This window comes from Falco peregrinus, chromosome 9 (genome assembly GCF_023634155.1).
Source record: "Falco peregrinus isolate bFalPer1 chromosome 9, bFalPer1.pri, whole genome shotgun sequence".
NCBI lineage: Eukaryota > Metazoa > Chordata > Aves > Falconiformes > Falconidae > Falco > Falco peregrinus.
The window spans coordinates 12,134,012-12,156,699 of record NC_073729.1 but is presented as its reverse complement, the minus strand read 5'-3'; the positions used below and the strand labels follow the sequence as shown (position 1 = coordinate 12,156,699).

The 22,688-nt window shown below is 36.4% G+C and overlaps 1 protein-coding gene across 1 annotated transcript in view; it reads left to right on the top strand.

The window, feature by feature from the left end:
* Positions 1-22,688, top strand: part of SPON1 (spondin 1) — a 199,301-nt gene that overhangs the window by 24,664 nt on the left and 151,949 nt on the right. Inside the window, exon 3 of the mRNA XM_005231472.3 lies at positions 14,551-14,684. Coding sequence (XP_005231529.1) covers positions 14,551-14,684 — 134 coding nt within the window. The remainder of the gene's footprint in view (positions 1-14,550; positions 14,685-22,688) is intronic.

The window sequence follows — 22,688 nt, the reverse complement described above, 5'->3', positions numbered from 1 at the left end:
ATCTCCTTTAGTCCGTGGAAAACTGGTTGCCAAAGGGAAAGCGAACACTGTTTGCTTCATGCGTAACACCTTTGCTGCTGCCTTTTGCCTCGTAATTATTGCATCTCTTCATATTTGAAAGACCAAGATAATGTGGGGGCTGAATGGAAACTAAGGTTTCAGGATTTCACAGACTCACGTGTAATACCTGCTATTTATAGTAATTGGTATTTATCTTGTGACTATCTGACTATCGGTAGCACACGAACAATAGTACAGTGAGTGTATTGAAGAGATGTTTTGATCAGCAGCAGACAGTGTAGGGAGTTTTGTCTGCTTTGTAATTAATGTTACTGTTTTCTTCTGTTGCTACTATATGAAAGGCATACCCAAACAATACAGGAATATTTATTGACCCCAATTAGGGCTAGTAGTAAAAAGGACTACACAGAAGGGTCTTTTAAACAATGCAAAAAAAAAAAAAAATTAAACTGGTTGAAATGAGAAATTTTCCCTGTCAAAATATGCTACAGTGCTAACTAGTTAAACAAATCACTTGGAAATTTTCGGTAGAAAGGTCATCAGCACTTTATATGCAGATAAAACTGAAGTATACTGTTCCTTTTATTACACTATATACAACAGAAAATGTATTGAAGCAGCAGTTGAGATGGTGACAAATCAAAACATTTAATTTCAGAATGGATTGTTTTGAATACACTTAAAGTTCTCCAAATATTTTTAAATTATTATTTCAATAAAATGGCATATTTCCAGAGGAAAAAAATATTTTGACAAAATTGTATTTTGAAACTGGAAATAGTGTAAATAACATTTTTCCTACTACTTGTAGTTAGTGGTAGGAGTTCTAAAGCCTAAATTTCAGTGTAGCAAGAAATACTACCAAATCAATTAGAAACTTAGTTTATTTTAAGGTGTACCTTTGGAACAATAGAACGTCTAGGGTTGTTTTTTTGGGTTTGTTTTTCTTTTAATCTATTGCATTTGAAGTGGGTTTGCTAAGGCCATGAAGGAAAATGTTGGCAATAAAGCCAGCATAAATGTAGGTTTTGCTTGTTTAATTCACATTATAATTTATTCCGTTCTTCACATTCTTGCTTCCATAGATATTTGCCTGTTTTGCAGTGATAGAATATTACAAAAAGGTTGTTGATGCTACAGATCTGCAATTTTAAATTTTCCTTGCTTATGTGTCAAATTGATTTGGAAATGAATTTTCTGGTTTCTTAATGAATATCACAAAAAGCTGGGTTTTTTTCCTCAAAGAAAATTTACTTACCTCCCTCTTGGTCTATGACTACACATATTGAATTTCTATTTGCTATAATGAAATTTCAAATGAAACAGCTTTATAGTCTTGAAATACATATTCATTGGGATTAAATCCCTTTGAGGTTGAGATAAATTTGTGTTGTTTCTAAAGGTATTGTGTTGTCACATGTATGTATGGTAAGATGGGAGTACAAATTTTTAATTGGCAAGTCTATTTACACGCATAAAGTTGACACACATGAAGAAAGCTTATATTTCAAAACAAAACGTGCCAAACCATCAGGAGATTAAAACTTGATCTAGTGCGCATATATATATATATAATATATATATGGTTTCTCACGCATGCCTTCTTCACCTTGGTCTTAATGTGGTTTTGTCCTTCAGAAATTGGATGTCCCCTATGCGATTTTTCTTGGAAATGTACTTAGAATGTACAAATAATTTCAGAAGCAGATTTATCAAATTCAGTGCCTTTAATAATTTGGTTTGAAAAAATGTTGCATGCCAAGTACTCAACAAAATTCATGGTCCGTGCAGTAATACAGAACTAAGAGAACATTTTATTCAATACGTTGCTTGAAGCAAAATGTAATCAGTGTATCCACCAAAGATTGAAGAACCACTTCATGTGGCTCATGTCGTGGCTGGAGTAGTATTTTAGGCCCTAATGCAACAGCACAGTTAGAGCTTTTTATGTTTTACAAATGTTTTTGTAGCTTTAAAAATTAAATAAATAGTGATGTTTGCCTTGGAAGATACCACTTCTTTTGTTAGCTTTATTCCTCTAATCATAATAGTGTAAAACTTCTTCAATCTCATGCATAGAAGGAAGCCTTCTCATTGAGGCATACTTAAGACTGCCACACCAGGCTTGGTGAGGGAGAGCTGCATTGAACAAACCACATCTTTACCACTGTACCTGCCTTGGAGTTAATACAAAAGCAAGATACTGCTATGTATGTGTATAATTTCGTTTTTTAAACCTGGCAAAGTTTGTTAGTCCTTATAGTTTAATCTGTGTGCAAGTATAAATTGATGGAGTTCCATCTCAGTTTACAGCTCATTTTTTTGAGTACTTCAATTGATGGAGCTATGAAGAATTTTTTTTTATAAGCTTTTACCAAAATTCATTGTTATTCTGTTTTTTCAGAATCCCTTTCTGCATGTTTATTTCCTTTAAGAAGGTCGGACAACTCTCCAGCAAACATCTTCTACCATAATGAAATATATTGCTATGTTCGAGAGAATATAGAACTTCTCTGGAAAAAAGCAAAACAAAACACAAACAACCCTTGTACTTTTCTTTCCTGATACTCATGTCATTGTTTTGTTCCCAAAATAAACATTTTGTTCAAGGCAGTGTTCAGAAAAAGTGTCCAAACCATGCTTTAATATAGATGTAGTTTTAATAGTTGGCATGGTGAGGTTTTTGTTTAGTCACACCACTTAACCCACTTGGACTTCAGTCAGTGTTCGAAGAGAGCCTACCAAAGTCTTGAAAAGAAATCTGAAGTTTGCCTACAAGACTCTTCTTTTTGACAGACTATGGCTTTGCTATTGACTGACCACAGCGTGTCTTTCTGAAGCAGAATCCTCTCACGCTGGAAGCGAGAAAGTGTAACACTTTTTGATTTCCTTGAAACTCTCAGCAAGCAGGTTTAATTTGCCAGAAGGGTACTCTAGGTAATATGAAATTAGGCTTTATAGAAAACCTGGGCACAGAGGCAGGCAGAGGAATTGCTCATGAATAGACTATATTATCTATGATGCCCTCTAAGTAAGGAAAGAATTTGAGAATCTGTGCATGAGTAGTTCATCAGCATATCAAAAGTAAGAGGAGCCGTAACCTGGATTATTATCTCTTGACTCTGCCTAACATGCAGGCACACACTCAGACACACACAAAGAACTTGGTGGCTTTATAATCACTTACAACTACTGTCAGTGCTGACAAAACCTTCCTGACTTTCTGCAGCTCTTCTGTACGAACAGTATCCCTGATCCGACAGCTGGTGCAAATTGTTAAGAAAAAGATTTGAGAGCTCTTTTAAGGAGGTAAATGCCACCTTAATTTTATCTACATAAAGCCTGTAGTTCCAGATCACCAGTATTTTTGCTCTAAATGTGGTTTTAGCAGTGGATTAATTCTCTCTGAAATATATTATGTTCTGTTCACAGTCATCTGAAGACTACGGGAATTTGTGTGGAATCTGCTTGAACTAGGTTGGGTTGTATATTTTGGCACTGAGATACTCACGAAGAACGTGAATAGCACATGTGCCAGAGCTGTTGATGCTTCAAAGCTCCAACACCAAGCAGGACAATAATGCTATTAAAAAGATGTATTTTCTGTAATCCTTAAATCCCTTCTTAATTTGAATGAGGAGCTCCAAGTGAGGTAGCTATTCTTGGCAGTATATTCATAATGCTGAATAGTGTAATATTTTTTGAAACGAAGGATAAACGAAAAGCCTGAACAAACTAAGCAACTGAGAAATGCTGATCGAGTAAAATGTGCAGACTCACATTTTACTAAGTATTTCAAATTACTTTCGTCAGTTCTGGTGTACTTAATTGCAGAACAGGCATTTCCTTTGTACTTTACCTTCAAATGTTACGTTGTATTGTAGAAAAGTGTTGCATCTATATTATCATTGATTACATTAGTATGGAAGGCCCATCTAGGTTGAAGCCCATGTTGCACTTTGTACTCCACAAAGTCGTTGTCAGAAGAGGTGGCCCTATGGCTGACAGCGCTCTGACAAATTCAAGGGAAAGGCTGAGGAGGAAGGCAGGCTGGAACTGTCACTGCAGGGAGAACCTGGGACATGGAAAGCTGCCTTCAATAGAAGAGCTATATACGTCATTTGACCAGTCGCTATAAAATTTCTTCCTTACCTGACGTTTTATGTGTGTCAACTCAAATTTAACGTTCCTTTTCCTTTGATCGCCTGGTCTTGCAACTGCGTTCTTATCCAGGATGTTGTTCCCGAAATAGAAATGGTAGATCCTGAGTTTTAAATTGAATTGACAGTGAACCTGGAGTTCCTTGCCACAGAAATGTAAATGAGAAGTTCACCTGTGAGCAGAAGATAAGGTCTAGGTCTTCTGTGCTAGTCTACGGCATATATTTCTCTGGCATTCACATTACTTGTGCATTGTTTATTACAGTGCTAAAGATATTGGCAATATATAGTTGTGGCAACTGTACGTGAAGGATCATAATCTTATTGAAAGATAATCATGTAATCAATTTCAAAGGGAAGAGCTACACCTCAGTCACTTCACTGAAATGAAGTAATTAGTAGGTAACGACTCTCACTCAGTCCACGTGGTCTGTTCTGATATGAAGATCAGATTTTCTTGACTGTTCTTAGTTAAGCTTTCTAGAACAGATGGTAAGAATGGTAGATTTGGGACCAGATCGTGCTTTCTCTCTCAAGTATTGTTACATTATGAACAATAGTGAGAATGTCAGGGTTTTGTTTATTTACATATCTCAACTGTTTGAGTGCTTAAAGCTTATTTTTTTTGGTGAACAGAAGTTCTGGACCACTGAATTTAAAATACATTATTGGCTGGACTTGAGTGGTGACTAGAGGTCCTTACTAATGAAATATCTATTAGCCACACTAAAGGTACAAGCTTTCAAGCATTTATAGATGGTATTTTTGTGCAAAAGCATCGGCAGGAGCTCAGGCAGGTGAATGGTTGGTTCAGAAACTAAGGAAGATCACAGTACTAAAATGAAAAGTTTCATAGAGTTTTGAAAAATTATTAAGAATGTGCTTAATTCTTAATTTGCATATAGCAAAAATGTAAATGTTGACTTTTAGCTGAAGAAATGTGCTCACAGCAATATATAGGCCTTCAGCTTTCCACAAGGATGTCCATAAACGTACATCTAATTTATCCTGGATTCAGTCCTGCAAGGTACTGAGCACTCTGCCTCTGACTTGTTAATGAGCTTAAGTTGCATGATTAGCATAAGACCTGGATGTTGTTTTAGGTTCATATTTATAAATTTGTTTTGTGCTGAGACAGGATGAATTAGAATGAATTCTTTACCATATGGATTTGAATAATGTGAAGGGGGTGGGAAAAAAATTTTTTATGCATTGTTAGTTTGGTGGTTTATGTGCATGTGCCTCTGCATGCGTGAGTGGCCCACCATGTCAACCAGGGATTAATCTTTTATTCACTAAAAATTGCCTGGATTTTCAGTGCTGCCAGATGCAGCACCATGTGCATATATATATATATGCATGTATATATATATGTATCTGTGTATGTATATATGTAAAAGCTGCAGTAACAGGGCCAAAGTGCCCATGCTGACTTAAACATCAATTCTGGATAGTGACATGCTATACAATATTATCGATCAGCCCTATTGAAGGGGACACACAAGGCCACGTTTGGGGAGGAAGCTGGGAAGTCTCTTTGTCCCCTTTCAAGTGAGTTCATTTGTTTGTGAGAGTCAGAAATAAATGAAGTAGGAGTTTTGTTACTTGTTTTTAACTGAACATTTAAAAAAGTTCAAAGTTAGCACTCGGAACGTATGATCTCAGCCATGGGCTAGCAAACCAATGCTAGATGGGGTTCTCAATATTTTGGGGAAACTTTTCAGTCTCATGTCTCTCCTAGAAAGAAACACCAGTATATTGATCCTTTTAATGGAATATATCAGTTTTCACTATATTTTATTTGGAAAACTTTCCATTCAGAATAATTTCCAGTTAGAAGAAGAGGTCCATCACAAGTGACAAAAGGCTTTCAGTCTGGGTGGAGGGAAGGTTCAAGTGTCTGAGTCATTAGAACAGAGATTGCACTAGGGAGTTCTGCAGCCCTAAAGAGGGCTTCTCCATGCAGCAACAGTCTATTTCAGGACAGAGTTCTCACAGTCTCTTCCTCTGGGATCCCTCTGCTTTGTAAAACTAGTAAAACACTTCACTAGGCCAGCAAGGAAGAGGCTGGCATTGCAACTTGGAAAGTCATCAAAATAAACAGAGCAGAGATCGGAACACGCATCAGTGCTTTCATTACCTGACTGTCAAACTAGTTTTTCCCCTTAATTCACCGAGCTGTGATGCAGAATGGATCAGAAAAGAGACTGGCTGAAGGTTACTCGTTTTGTAAAAGCTCACACTTGACAGTGAACTGCCTGATTCAGAATGGATACATGACTGTCTTCCACATCAGAAGTAGTCTTCAGTGGTGATCTCAGAGCATGCTCTACTAGGATCTCTCTCAGCTTTTGCAGGATAAATAACTAAATAAGGCTTGTCTTCTAATCTCAATGTGCAGCTAAATGAAAATACAAACATTTTTTGCTAAGCAAGGTTCTATCTTGTAGCAGTATTTAAATTTCCATTTTAAATTAATCTTGCTACAGTCCCCTGATAATGTTGAAAAAGCACTCCTGTGTAAAAGATGCAACTGTCAAGCTGGAGCTCTGCCAGGTTGGTTTTTGTTCTGCTTCCTGGATTCTGTGGGCAATGCACCCAGCTGGGAGATCTTTGACCGAATTTGGCTGTTCTTTTTTACAAAAGTGAGACAAAAGGTTGGTACACAGCGGGCCATCCCAACTTTATGGCTTCTATGGATTTCCCGAACTTGAATTTCTAATTGATTCTCTAAGCCACTTTTCCATCTAATTTGAGTTACTGGCATGTCACAGAGCAGGCTAAAGATCTGTCATCTCATACTTAATCTCCTCCTAAGCAACTCTTGTTTATGAAGTTAAGAGACCAATTTAAGGTGTAACAAACTGCTAAAGATAATAAGTACGTTTTTATAGAGGATTTAATATATTGTTTTGAAAAGGGAGCTGAGGAACAGATTACGCTATAGTGATTTGAGAGAGGTTGGTCAGCGTTAAGTCATGCCTTCCAATCAAGCCTTGTATCCACGCTGCCTTATTTTCTTCCACTTTCTTTTATGACACTGTGAAAACATTTCTTTGCCTTTCAACCTTTCAATACCTTTTATCTATCTAGAAAATCAGATTAAAATGGGCTCTGAAATACTAGCTAATTGCATTATATATAACTAAATAAAATGATAGCAAATATATTTAGGAGATATGGCAACAGTGGTTTTTGGTTTTTTTCTCTTTCCAAAGAAATTTATATACTATAATCTTAAATGGAAGGGTACTAACTGTGGTGACTGCATAAGAAATATACAAAATCCTTCAGCTTTTACTGCTTTCAAGGACTGTTACCTAAAAATCCTTGATTGTGAGGTTGATTTTTATATAACACTTCCTTTGGCAAGCAACATTTCTCCCAGGCTGAAAGTGCTTGAGACACCACTTATCAAAAGTTATTTTTTTCCTGTGAAAATTTCTTATCAGATTGAAATAGCAGTTATTTTTTGCCAAATAAATAATGTTCATACTGAAAAAGTTTGACAACATAAAACTGAGTATAAAATAATGCCTCTGCAGAAGTATTACACAACAAATCCTGCACATATCTTTGTTGAAGTTGATTGTGGTTATAGTCTTACCTGAATGGACTATGGCAGTTTTGTAATTTTGGAAGAACCATTTGCACTCTGATTTTGCATTTACAAGGAGGAGAGAAACAAGAAATCCATGAAAGCTAGTGAGAAGCCGAAGTGGTTGTGCTCTGTTTTTTAAATTTTTTGTTGTTGTTGGATTTGATTTGCTACAGGTGCTATTTTGGGTTGGCCTTGGCTCAGGTGAAGGGAACTGCAGCTAGAGAACTGCTCTGATTAATGCTGCCTATTCCTGGGGGGCCAGTAAAGCATGGCCACAGCATAGCCTTGCTGGGTGTCACCATCATCCTCACTGGTAATTATTCTGTTTTAGGGCTGCAGTAGGACAGTTTTGCTTCCTAATTCTTGGAACGGAGTTTTGAAAGTGATGTTTCTTCATTTTCATCTGACTAAGTGTTCATAAAATCTATCCCTTTTTCACATTTTTTTCATGCTTCCAAATATAAAGTATATTTAGACCGTAAGTGACTCCTGATTTCATTGAAAAGCACGTTCAGTCTTTTAGGTACTTCCTGAATATAATGAAAAAAAACCCCACCACGAAACCACAAGTTAATGTGCTTGAACTGTTCAGCATGGAGTCTGCCCTCAGTAAATTTACTCTAGACTTAGGTCTAACTTGATTAAATTATATATCAAGGTGAGCCAAATGTCCTGTTTCTTTGAAACATAAGTTTTTGATTTTGCCCAGAATCCTCATACATCATTTCACATGTAAAAGGAGTTGTGTAGACTAAGCACAAGGTATGAAGAATAAAGCTATTTGTCATGCGAGGCACAGAGTGACTCATTGCTTTTGTACAAAAACGTCACAAGAAGTTCCTTTACACAATTTACTTGTGCTGATGTGCCTGATCCTGCGACTCATTTGTTTGCTGTAATGCTTATGCCGGGGTGCGCTCTTGGGCAAGAGTTAGCTGGTGTATTTTGGATCACTGTGTGCCAAGGTGTGTAAAGCAACTTTGGTCTTCAGAATAATTTCTGATGAGGCTTGTTGGATAATATTGGGTGTGTTAAGAAGCTAGAAACTTAGAAGAGGTTTCATAAGGTGATGCTATTTTCCTGATGGAACTTAATATTTACTTAACAGCCTTTTAAACTTGAAATGAGGATTTTTCTTAGCCAAAATAGCTACTTTTTAAAGAAAGTTATAGATATAACCCAGTGAGATCCACAGTGATGAGAACAGTGAGCTTTCAGTGCCTAATATAGTTTATCTGTTTGAGATTGTAAAAGTGTTATTTTATCTGGGAAAAGCTGGATTATCTGGCAAAAATACTAGTTGTATAGTCTGGTAAAGTAGCTTGAATTAATTTACCCAACTGTTTTCATGGAAATAGTAATGTTACAGTCCACAAGAAAAAATCATGAGAAACGAAGATTAAACTTTGGACCTCGTAGTCCACTCTTAGTGACTACTTAGATGAAAACTGTATCAATTCATAACAATCGATGTTCATTCATCTCTCGGACAGCTTTTACTTAATTGCACATTTTCACTGTACAAGCATAACCCTGCGTAAGCCTTAATAATTCAACATTTTACAACATTGTTAACTATGGTTCAAACTCAAGAAAAATATACAATATAACATTTTAAATTTATAACAATAACTTAACAGCATTTAATCTGTATCTGTCAATATACAACTTTTCATATATACTGAATTAAGTATAGAAGAAATTGCAGTTTTAAGCTTTCCGTAGACAGTCTCCTAGGCAGGAAAGGCTGTTTAGTGTAAAAAGCTCCCAGTCTAGTGCTTTATCTTTAATGCCCTTCAGGTTCTCTTCACGTTGAACTACTTTCTTTCTGCTTTTGTTTGAATTGCACCTTAGAATAGACCCTGCTGTCTGTCCTACAACAGGTGTAATGTAGCTCTTAGGTCTGTTTAGCATGAAGATCAATATGAAGTACAGTATGACTGTAAGATTCTTGCTAGCAAAAATTTTTGGGACACTGTAATGCATAAGATTCTCATACAAGACTCTCTCAGTAGCTTTTTTTCCTTTTGATCATCCAACACAGCCTTTTTTGCAAGGAACACACTTTGCAAATTGTTTGTTTTAAAGAAGGAAAAGATAGTTGGACAGAATTCAAATACATTTCTTAGAACATCTCATGCACAAATCAATTGTTTAGGGGTTTGGTGTCGTGTCCCGTCCCCCCGTCCCGTCCCCCCCCCCCGCTTTTTGGAAGGTGATTTAGAAATCCTTCATTGTTTTCCTCTTCTTTTGCTAATATACATTGAAGACTTGATCTGACTGTCTGGTATTACACCTTGTAGAATTGGAAGGGTCCTTTACCTGCCCCCACCCCATGATTCCAACTACCTCGTGCATGGGATGTAAAACAAGCAGGTAGATGGATGCACAGAGAGGCAGGTAGGTGGTGAGGCATGTAACTTGTGCTGATACTGCTTTCACAGAATTTACCATCATGTTATCTGATGCATTTAATCTTTAATTCATAAAATCTGTGATCAGGTAATAATTCAAGAAGTAAACTTGTTTTCCAGTTGCAACATTGTAGGACATCTATGTAAAGTTTGCGCTAGAAGTTACCAGAACATAGTGATAATCTACAAGTGCATTTTAGCAATGCCTTTGTTGAATAGATATGCTCACGTTTCTCCAGTGCTCCAAGGTATGGCTCGTTATCAGACAACTTCAGTCTTCTGGTGTGGTGTTAAAGGTGACAAATCTTACTGAGAGCCCAGCAGTGCTTGGTGGTACTACACAGCTTTGAATCATAGTCTGCATCAGATTGGTTGCTGACACTGCAAAAAAAGTCGCAGTTTTGATTCTTCTGATTCTAAGCCCAGACTCTGAAGAAACTACTGTGTCCTTTAGTCAAACAAATTGGTTACATGAAGCATATCTTTGAGGTAGTTTTTGTTTTTAAACTGACTTTGTACATCATTAGTTTTTCATTCCATATAATAAATAATCTGTTCTAGAATAATTCCTAAAGGCCAAGTATTATTGCCATTATGCAGACTCAATTTTTATAATGGAAAGTTTCCTCAAAGAGAAGATAGTTTTGCAACATTCTGGAAGTCAGACTCCATATTACCTCTTCCAGAGAAGAAAACTGCCCACAAAATTGCTTATCTTGTGAACTTTGTGTGGGGTTTTTGTTTCATTGTTTTTTAAATTCAGTTGTTCCAGTAGAACACAGCTGTTTCAGTGGGTGGAAAGTGATAATGACCCCATGGAAGGGGAAGTGGTGCTGAAGAACCTAGCCAGTGGTTTAAACTAAGGAAGTAGACACCAGGCAGTAGAGGATTTACGTAACTTCATCTCCTTTTGTACTTGATCCTTTCTTTGTGTTGTGTAGCATTTTTACTTTTTTTTTTTTTCCTTAAATATGTATACAAAATTAACAACAGACAGGACAATTGCCTGGTTTCCTTTATTTGACTAAGTGTGTAGAAATCAGAAACAGACAGGAAGCTCTGTCACTCAGCATGAAATGTTCCAATTCTGAGAAAAGAAAACCACTTGTTCATGTGTTTAACAACTAAGCAGTTATCCAGTCCTACTTTTCAGGAACAGACAAAAATCATCCTCAATCTCATCAGTGTCTGGAATATGCAAAGAATGCACAACTGAGCCTGGAGGTGGTAAATTCTCCCTTGTAATGTCCTTACTTCCATGTTTCTAGATTTACCCAAGTTCAGATGAGTTCTACTTTCTGTGATACTCATTCAAATCTGGGTTAACTCTTGAGTCTTGTTCAGGATTTACACTAGTTCCCCTGAAGGAATAAATTAGTCCAATAATATTACAATCATAATGGGAAAAAAACCCTAAAATAACCACAAAACCCACACAGAAACTAAACAGAACGTTAAGAATTAATGCCATTGCATTTGTGAATTCGAAAGAATTAGCCACATAGAGATCCCCTCTCTGAGATCTCAGATTCTTTGGCCAAGTGCTTATTTTAATTTTTAGGATTTTTGTCCAACATGTTGTTAATTTACTGGCCTATTCCTGAAAGTGTAAGGCTTCCCATTACAGATAACCTGGGGTTTAGAAGCTATAATTTTACAAATGCTACATTTTAATCCGTGTTTCTTTTTCTTGCCAATTATTTCCTTCATGCCTATGTGGTCTGACTTGATTCCAGAAGAAAATTCAGGATTATATTATTTTTAGAGATTATGTATTTGCGTGCATGCGCACGCCCCGCCCCCCCCCCCCCCCCCCCCCAGTTGGCCAGAGTACATTTGCTTTCTCCAGTGTTATGTGTGAGTGCAATAATACCGTCCAGCACTCTAAAATACCATGGAATACTATTGTATATGTAGTGAATCCATTCTGCATTGCCCATAAGAACTTTTTATAAAGACTCAAACCCCCATAGATATGGAAGAAAACCCATCTTTCCAACAAATATATTTGAGATGGGTTTATATTTATCTGAAGTCCTAGAATCTGGATAACTCCTCTGAATTTTATAAAATATCTTATAATAACTTTTTATTTAATCCTCTCAGATCAGTGGGCATTTGAGCTTTTCCAAGTAGTTTAGATGTTCTTTATTCTGTCAGCATTGGGAGTCTTTATTAAGAAAGCTTCTGTCTAATTTTTCTTCAAAGGAACTCTCTTTGAAGGACCTTATTCTTTTATGGTCAGGTTTTCCCAGGAGATACTTACTGCGTAAGTCTTCTTGCTTTGATGGTTAGTGATGCAGGAAATCATGATGTAGCCTTGAGGTTCAACCACTTCCTGTTCTTCCAGGACTATGTTCTAAAACACAACCAGAACTTTAAAATTATTTCATTAGAGACATCTGCGTATCTTGAGAACATTCATAACTTGCTAGGTTGCAGAAATTGTGTAGGCTATTTTGCAGTTTTCATCTGGGAAGAGAATATGGAACTAGTGAAACTTGTACAGTCATTTGCATTATTTCAATTTTTCTGGAAAAGCTGTCTTTTTTTAAGAACTTTCAGATGACGTTCTGAGGGCCCTTGTAATGGGAATTATCATGCTTTGATATAACGTACAATAACATTTTATTTTGTATGAGATAGTATTTTTTTTTCACTCAAAAACTTCCACCAGAATTAGGTTTTGATTGAAAATGAATTACTGAGAGATACGGATAAAAGGTCAATCAATATGGTCCTGAATATTGGGACAAGTAAACAGGTTTTTATCTTTACTTTACTGTTGCAGGAATAAGGCAGAAAGAATAAATACAGTTGATAGCCAAGATGGAATTGTAGACTAGGGATTTCTTGATTCAAATTAAATATATTATACTGCATCAAGTGAAAGGAGAAACTGTGGAGTGTGAGCTTAAGCCTACAGTAGATCCCATGCTTCCCATTAATAAAAATCTAGTGAAGTAGCAGCCGTACATATTGTGTTTAGTTACACAGATTCTACAAAGCATTAAAAAAGTTGAAAAATATTAATGGGTTTAGATTAACCTTTACCCTATTGCCCTGCTAAATATAGTTTCCCAGCACTCCTCTGGGCCAGTGTCCCTTTATTTTGCCATGGAAAACCAGAAATGTTTGTTGGCTCATCTAAAAATATTTGGGAATGCTGGCAGTATCACTGGGTGAGACAACACGTATGTCTGCTCACTAAAGTAGATCTGGTCAAACTTTAGATATTGCCACTTTTTCAGAATGTAAAATAGGGTGGGGTTTTTGTCAAAGTACTTGTTTAAAGTTCCATTTACTGCCAGAAGATTATTTTCTTAAATTGTAATCTGGTAAAACTGTGTGAGTTATTAGTACCAGAATTCTGAAAAATCTCCTTCAGAGTTGGGTCTTGTTATAAATTGATAAATACAACTTCTTTCTCAAAATGGTAAGGTTTGTAATTCATTGGCTAAATATGGACCCAACGTAGTGTGAATTGTGGCTTCATTGAATAAAAGCAGACCACTGAATAATTTTGAAGAGAAATGTAGCAATATCATAGCATTGCCTGTTTCCAAATAAAATTTGGCAGCTTCTCATGAATTTTTTTTTTTTGAGATCTGATAAACAGAAGGTTTAAAGTATGATCCATGAAGTACATATGTAGTGAGAAAGCTATTTGGTCACAGACACTTTTGAGTAAAATCCTTAGAACACCACAGGTACCAAAGCAGCCTATCTCATTTCGTATTGACATAAACCACTTAAACCCTTCTGTTAAATATCAATCAATCAGAAAAGCAAAAATGTGTGCAGATTGGACTAAATAATGGTCTCTGAATTATAGATTATTATGATTCACGTACTACCTCTTTTGACCTGGACGTTCTTTTGATACCCTAAGAGTAGTACTGTTTAAAGAAAGGTTATCTTAAAAAGCTAACAAAAAAGTAAACAGACTGACTCCCCTTTTTCTTTAACATGTTCCATCTTCCTAACCAGTTCAAATAATATATTAAAAAGTAGAATTAAGCATCTTTTATTATTTTCAGTTCATTAATATTTATAGGAAGTTCCAGTAATCAGGATCTACCAAAAAGGTTATTTGCAGACATGCTCAGAAAAGACAAACTTCTGTTCACCTAGAACTGAATTATTCTTCTGTCTTTGTTTTGTGGGCTTGATGCTTTCATTTCAGTGAGTGATCTGCATGTTACAAATACGTTTACAAAAGTAATGCTGAGCTAAGCAGAGAATATTCTAAGTAATCCTAGTGAAGGAAAACATGAGCTGACAAAACATATTTGAGAGGTATTGGCTATGTCTGTCCTTATATTGCTACATTCTTCTTTTTATGCTTCCTTAGATCATAGATGAGGAAGAAACACAGTTCATGAGTAATTGTCCTGTTGCTGTTACCGAGAGCACGCCTAGAAGAAGGACACGCATTCAAGTGTTTTGGACGGCTCCTCCTACTGGTACAGGCTGTGTAATTCTGAAGTAAGTATTTTAAGGTATATTAAACTAACCATTAAAGTTCAGTTACTAATAAATCTAGTATTTATTAGATTAGGAACTATTGGAGTTCTTAAATGCTTTTTTCTCCTTTGACACGCTTGACCAAGGATAGTTCTACTTGAACAGTTACATGCTGGGGACTTGAAAGACCAGATTTTCAAAAGTTACCCCAAGCCTTCGGTAACTGTTGGCTTGGTAACCCTAATTGGACTTGGTAGGCTATCAGGCATTTATTTCGCTTAAGCATATAAAAATACTGAATCTTTAAGATCGAAATTGCATCCATCTGGTTGAGATTCAAGTAAAAAACATGCTCTTAGTTGAGGTGAATACTAAGAATGTTCTGTAGAGTCAGGATTTTCTAAATGGAGATTCATCAGTAAAACCAGATATATTTTTTTAGGGGTGAGTGCTTTCATTTTAGAGCTGGTGATCCTTTACTGATGTTGTCCTATTATTTCTACAATCTGTTTCTAAAGCGTGCGTATTCATGCTTTTTAAGCAATAGACAAAGCTACCATTATGTAGGTGCACTTCTCTTTAGGGCCACTTACTGACTGTAGAAACTTTAGGTCACTTCTTGCTATGAAGAGTATCAGAGGGAAATGCCAGAGAACCAGAAGAGTCCTGTCTCTTAAGATTTTGCTTGTCATATTTAATAGGACAGATTAGTGAAACATGCATGGACAAGTCTGATGTCTTTGCTTGCTTTGAATCTGTCTGGGATAAGCTTTTGCAATTGCTAAGATGTGCCCTGCAGTAGACCAAAGAATTTCAAAGAATCTTATCAGTACTGAGGATGCCTTTAGAGGCACAAACCACTTCTAGACTTTTAAGGAGATGCTTGTGTAAAGGTTGTGCTGAAGTTCAGACAAATGTGTTATTAAAATTGCAACTGATTTCTGAAATCAGTTAGGCTACAAATGTAGCCTATGTACTATGTAGAAATGTAGTTAGGCTACAAAATCGCTACCAGCAAAACTGGTCCATGGCTGCTCTCCTCTCACTCTGTGGTTCGCTTTCTTCTTTTGCCGATTGCCACAAAAGGTAACGACCCTTTTCTTCCAGGTCTGTGAGGCTGACCTACCCCAGCCCTGACACTGGCTGAGGAACAGTCTCAAGTCTTTGGCAGTGAGCTTCTGCTGCTGCCTCTCAGTATCAGCGAAATAATTTTGTTTAAATTATGTGTTTTAATATGTACGGAAGCAGTTCAACAATACACTTGCAGTCTTAAGCTCAGGAGAGACAAGTGTACATTGGACTGCAGGAAAACTGTGAAACCTGCTGCTTCCTGGATGGTGAGACACATTGTGTGTTGAAGTTTGAGAGTTCCTTGAGCAATCAAGAAGATTTTTTCTGGTGTTGCTGGGCTCTGTTTATCAGTAAAGCTATTTACTTTTCTCCTCTGGACTGCCTCCCTCTTAGCTGTGTTGCAAATACTACTTAAGGCACTTACTGTGTATATAGATACAGTATACAGTATAATAATAATAATGTGATGATGTTTTGCACACGCTTTTAAAGACACAAGGTTTAAACTTTAATCCAATAATGATATGCAACAATAGAAGTTGATGGATTATTTTTTTCCTTATTACTGTCTTAAGCAGAATTGCCATCACCCCCAAAAATGAAACAATATTTTTCTCACTGCAACTTAAACATCTGTGGCTGAAGTTGATTCAGGGGCCTGCCTGGGTCTTGTCAGCAAAGGAATGTAGTAAAGTACCACCAAATGCAGGAACCTTGATAAATGTTTCTTCTCCCTCCTCTCAGCTGATCAAGTCACGCTGGATGTTCAACACACTCTTATTTTTACACTGTGAATACTCACATTATTGCAGAAGACTCAAGAGAGTCTGTAAAAATTAAGACAGAACTGCAGTTCTTATGTTAATATGGACAAAAGTATGGAATTGTTGCTGTCTTAAAGAATGTGAAGAATAAATCAGTGGCATAAAACCTTCTCGGACTGCCGGATGACAACAAAACAATGAAGTGTCCATATAGAGTTTAGCTGACTGGCAGCAGTTCCCATAATCTGTTTGGGCAGCTAAAAGAACGTCTTAGAAATTGAAGTTCATAGGGAAAAGAAAAAATTTTGGGGGTATGACCATCTATTTACACTGCATTGTGGGTATTCTAGGTGTGTATGTGCTGGTGAAAGTGAAAGTTGTAAGGTACTTTCCAGTAAAAATTATGTGAAAAATACAAACTTGCCTCTCAGTGGCTGCTTTATTGACCCCAGAGGGTAACTGGTCCGCTCCCCAGGACAGTTCAAAAAAAGAATGAAACAGTGACCCTCATTAGGAATTGCTGATGCCAGAAATTAACATCATAATGTGGTGTTTGTGCTGCAGTGCAGCCCTCAATGGCAGCATACGTGGCAATCACTGGTGTGGTTCTGGCAGGAACAACATTTACATTTTTTCTTTTGTATGTAAAGCTTTGACCACATCTAAATTAATAGTTTACAGTCAGCATCCTTTATAAACCTCCCTTATGGTCAGCTCCCATAGAATAGCATAGAAATGTTGGATGCAATCTTTAAGTGTTATGTCATTTGTGAAAGCTGTAATGATATGATAAAAACAGAAGTCTAAAAGCAGTTAGTATTTTAAATATTTAAGTCCAAAGTCATGGAAAAATTCTGAAACCTTGAACTTTGGAGGAAACAAAAGCCTTCTGTATTTTTCTTTTTTTTCTGTGTGTAATAGTGTGCAAATAGTTTTTTATTATCAGTATGTATCTATTTCAATCCTTGGAGACTGTCTGGTCATTTTCTTTCAGAATTTCCAAAACAGAATGGCAGTATTTTGGAGCTTGTCCTGAATCATAAGGATATACTTAATCCTTTTCATTATGTTCTTGTCTACTGACTTCAATATACAGAAAAGTTAAATGTAGTCGCAAGTTAAACATAGCTGATCTGTAAAATCTTGTTATTGTTTCAGTGCCAAATATTTGGGTTATTTTTAAACTTATAATTGTATAATTAAGTATAGAGGCTTCCAGGAAGTTTTTCCTGGACTAATGGTGAGGGGTTTTGGACATTTATTTTTTCCATGGTTTGTGAAGTCTGATACCTTTTGATATAAACACCTGATTGCACACATTTGGCTAGGAGTCTTCTCAGTGCTTTCTAGGAATAGTTCATGTGATCGATTTGGTTTTGATAAGCATAAACTGACACAGAGAAATGGTAATCTGTAGCTCTAGGGTTCAGTAAGGGATGCTAAGTAAGTCTTTTGGCATCAGCACACATGTGTAATGCTGGCTTCTTCTGTGACCGCAAAATTCAAAGTTTAGGAGAACAAATGTGAATTCAACTTATCATTCCTACTTTGCTTTCTAAAACATCTTTCTGTGTGAAAGTTTAGAATTGGGGAAGGAAAAAAAAAAAGAGGGAAATGGATTAACATATGATGTTGCACTGTAATTGCTTAGTCGAGAATAATTCATCCATTCTCTTCATTCCCACTAAGTGATGACAGTGAAATAGCCTAAAGGTTCAGATCCTTCCAGACTCTTTATTGAAACTGCCAGCGTACAGAATGCGCTTCAGGAATGCAAGCAATTGCTGAGGCTCTGTTTGTCCAAACATTTAAGCCTATGCCCCAGTCTCACTGAAGACATAAGACGGAATACTGCTTAGATGGTACACGCTGCTTGGGAGACCCTCAGTCTTTACGCCCTCTTCCTATTTGCCTGATGTCTGCTAGGAACACTGTATAGCTAAATCCAATTATAGGAAGGTACACAGACTCCAGCGTTACCAGCTGTTAAAATGATTTCTGCAGAGGGATTAAATGGAGAAACAGCGTGTCACTTTGGGGATGGCCCCAGATACTGCAAGACAATTTTAAGCACCTTGATTTTTAGAATGACCTAATGGAAATAGAATGCATTGTCAGCTGTGAGATAGCCCAGTCAGCCTCACCACAGCATTAGGTGCTTGACTAGAAAGTTTTGCTGTGTGGAACAAAGTTATTATAACAACATAAATCAACAGAATGCGCTCGGATCTTAGCAACCAGGATTCGCTTGGCTGCCTCAGCATCTGTGCTAGCTTCAGAAGCTCCCCAGATATCAGCATGAGCAGGGAAGTGCTTACAATAATATTTTTCCTGTTTGTATGGTTAGAAATACCTATTTAGACCATTCCGAGCTTTCATGCTGTGCACAGTCTACTTGTTTCTGTGTTCACAATGCAACATTTAGTCTTTCTATCCCTGTATATTTTCCCTTATTTCTTGTGATTGATTGGACGCCAAGGTGCTATGTGGAAATATGGGAGAAGCAGGTCATTTCCTTCATCTCCTGATAAAAGTTTCTGTTCTAAAACTTATTTACTAGATTTTTGGGATTTTCAGAATGCATTGGCTCTCTAGTATCTCTAAAACCTACTGTTAAAACGTTCTTGAGATATTTATAATTATTTTTGCTATGTGCAATTTCTATAAAAATAATCATATAGACAATTGAGCAGTGGCAGAGCCTAGTGGCATTTATATAATCACATGGAAGTAAAGAAATTTTCTGTAAAAAAAAAAAAAAAAAAAGGCTAAAAGAGATTTATCTAGTTCAACAAGGACAGTCTTAAATATGGATTTGAATTCCTGATTTGCACCATTGATAGAGAAAAGATAATAAAAGTTTATCAAAAGTTTCTTGGCAGTGATGGAGAATCACCTCTTTTAGGCTGCTTTTAGCCCCAGATTTCCAGGTTCAACTGGTTAGTTGTGTTCTTCAAGATAGTGTCTCTGTTCAGTGTGCTACTGAGCAGGTAGGTAAAGGTCTGATGTGTGATGGAAAATACAGAACAAATAGTTTTCTGCAAACACTTTTAGAATTCTGTAATATAAAACAAGAGTGAAGAAAATTTTGAAAATTGTCTTAGCTTGTCACATTAAAATTTCATGGTAGGGAGAATCTTGTTAATATCCAAGTTGATTAAATCTGTCAGCTGGTGTAGATTTCATGAAGAAGCAAGTATTGCTAGATGGTAATTATCTTTTCCTCCTTTGGCATTTGGTGGTTTTTGCTGAGCCTGAGATTAGTTGTTACTGTAGTAAATGATGGCCACATACAGACAAGTTATATTCAATTTACCATTTAGAAAAGAAGCCACAGTTCTCTGGTTGGCTCATGGAATAATTGGCTTCTCAGGCAATGGACGGGACTTGTATGGGAAATGTAACAAAAGTTCTTGCTGCCAAGTTATTTATTTCTGCTATACATCTAATCCTTAAACAACCACCAAATTAAAGTCTGGTATCTGTAAACGGTGTTTATTACTACTTGCAGAAATTCACTGTACTCGTCATGATGTCTCTGCTGATTGTTTCTGAAAATGTTTTCTGAGCCATCTCCAGGGAAATATTTTATAATTCCAGGAAAAGTGTGAAACTTATTGTTTCTCTTCATATTTAATTATCTTCATGATTGTAATTACAATGGGCTTTGTTCGTATGTAGTCAGAAGGTAGAGGAATTTTAAAGAATTTGTGGTCTTCCAAATAAAAAACTATGATATATTTAGTATATCAGGTATCTATTGGCAAAATCTTTTAGGTAGTTGTATTATTGTAGCAAGGCTATCACACCTATGAGGAAAACTTCTAGTACATGCGTCTACACCTTGGATACAATAGTTTCCAGCCTCCATGCAGATACTGGAAGTACTCTTGCTCTTCAGCCTTCAGCGCTCTGAGAGCGACTGAACTCCAGCTAGAGCTTTTTGAACACGTGCTGTTTGATTCCATGTAACTTCAAGCATTATATTTATTCAAGTCACTTGGCATCTCACTCAGAGTAAACACTACACTGAAATGTGATGTTGGAAAAACTAAAAGAGGAACCAAATGTCACAAAAATCCATGAGTTCCTAACTACATTTACATACTGAAACTGTCTTGATACACAGCCAGATCTCTTCTCTCTACATTCAAACTCACGATGAGATCCAGCCAGGCAGTCCTTAGGCCAGAAACAGAGCACAAGGCGTTTGGAAAACAAAACCCCAAAACCCACAAAACACAAGGGCAGCTCCATGGTGTGTAAATTAATACATGACCAACTCAGTAACACTGTCTCAAGAAAAGTGTTTCTGACCATTTCAAATTTGGCATTTCTGATAATGAAATGTGTTTCAGAATTAATGTTTCTTACTAAAAGTGTTGATGTTATGATTCTCTATCACAAAGACAAGTTGCACAAATTTACTCCTACCAGAAAGAAGTTCCAGTTGTTAACGAGCTACAGAGTGGGCCTGCGTCTGTAGCTTCCACACACACAAAGGAGTCTGACTGTGCTGCTTCTGAAATTATTGCCAGTCATATAAAAGGAACATCTGATAGATGATCACAGAGTTGAACTTAAAAGAAAAAAAAAGGTGTATCTTAGTTACCACTGAGGTATTTGTGTGTTACTTTTCAGGCTTGTCCCAGATTTCTTGTCAGTATCGATGAGGTGGCAGAAGGAGGAGTGGGGCAAGTTTGTACGTTATTCAGGTTGCTAGGCTAAGGTGATTAAGCAGTATAAGTACATTCTTTGCTTCTCTCTCATACTCTCACCGCCAAAACATTTTCTTTTCTTTTTTTAGGCTGTAATTTCCCAATATGTGCATTTTTCCTTGATTTTCTGGGATAATTACCTGAGTAATATGTAGCTCAAGTCTTTTTCTATATGCTTAATTGGTTGTTTCTTTAAATGCTTTACATGGGATGTATTCTTTAAATGCATCCTATTTGTTACAAAACATGAAATATGATGATTTTACATGCTCCTTTAGGACTCCTGAATACTTGTGCGTTCTTGAAAAAGAGATTTGTGGATTTGTGCTTATTGCAAAATACCGCTATTTTGAAGCAGATGAGCTACTAGTACATAGTGGAAGATCTATGAGGAGTTCACTGTAAAATTGTTCCTCTAAATATTCAAAGTTAAAAAACAAACACCCCCCCACCCCCTGCTTGTTTGAATTGGATATAAGCTTGTTATTCAGTCTTTTCCATTTCTCCTTTCAGTCTTGTGCAATTGTCCAGCTACTTACATCAACAACTCTACCTGGCTTTTATTAGAATACCAATACATGGTCAGAGCACAGTTATAAAGCATTTACTGAAAGATTTCCATTATGGCTAAATATAATGGCCAAGGAAAAATAGAGAACAATCTACCTTCCTTGCCTAGCAAGAGCTCTCAGTAACAATATGCTGTTTATGGAACAATAGAACATAACTGTTCTCATATTATAAATAGCTATTTTCATTTTCTTAGTAGTATTAATGTCTTCTGCATGCAGAGAAATGATCAAAATTCCTATACAAATAACTTAAAAATAAAAAAATCCTTGTCTTCCAGTTAACTACCGCATGACAAGAGCAGTAGCTTCTGAACTTCATTTTTGATAGAGATAATAGCAGTATAGCTTAATATTTCTTTGTACGCAGCTTAAAATATTTTTTGTAGACGCTTTATGCATTTCTACACAATTAAGATAGCAATCTGAGATATCTCTAGAAATCCTAACATTCCTTAGAACAAATACAACCCTTCATGTATAGAAAATGTAGTAATTTTCCATATACAGTTCTTTCAACCTGCTTTAATTTTCCCCCATTCTTCACTTTTAGGATTTGGTGTGACAGCATTATGCAGAGCTTTAAATGGCTAGGGACATAGATTGGAAGCGAGTAGATTTGGGTTCATTCTTGTCTTTCATACTGGGTTATCATATACAGCTCAACTCATTTCTCAGTGCCTCTGTTCTCTCAAAAGCAACTAGAGGCCTGTGACTCTTCATAAAACACTGCAAGACAGAAAAGATTGTGTTAGCATTGCACTATTCTAATTCCTTAAAGACAATGTCAATGTTTTCTTTGTCCAGCTATTTTAAAATCATTTCTTACAAAATAAAAGGACAAAAAAAATAAACTTTGCAATGTAACCAACAGTCCTATATTTAATTTTTAGGCTAAAAATC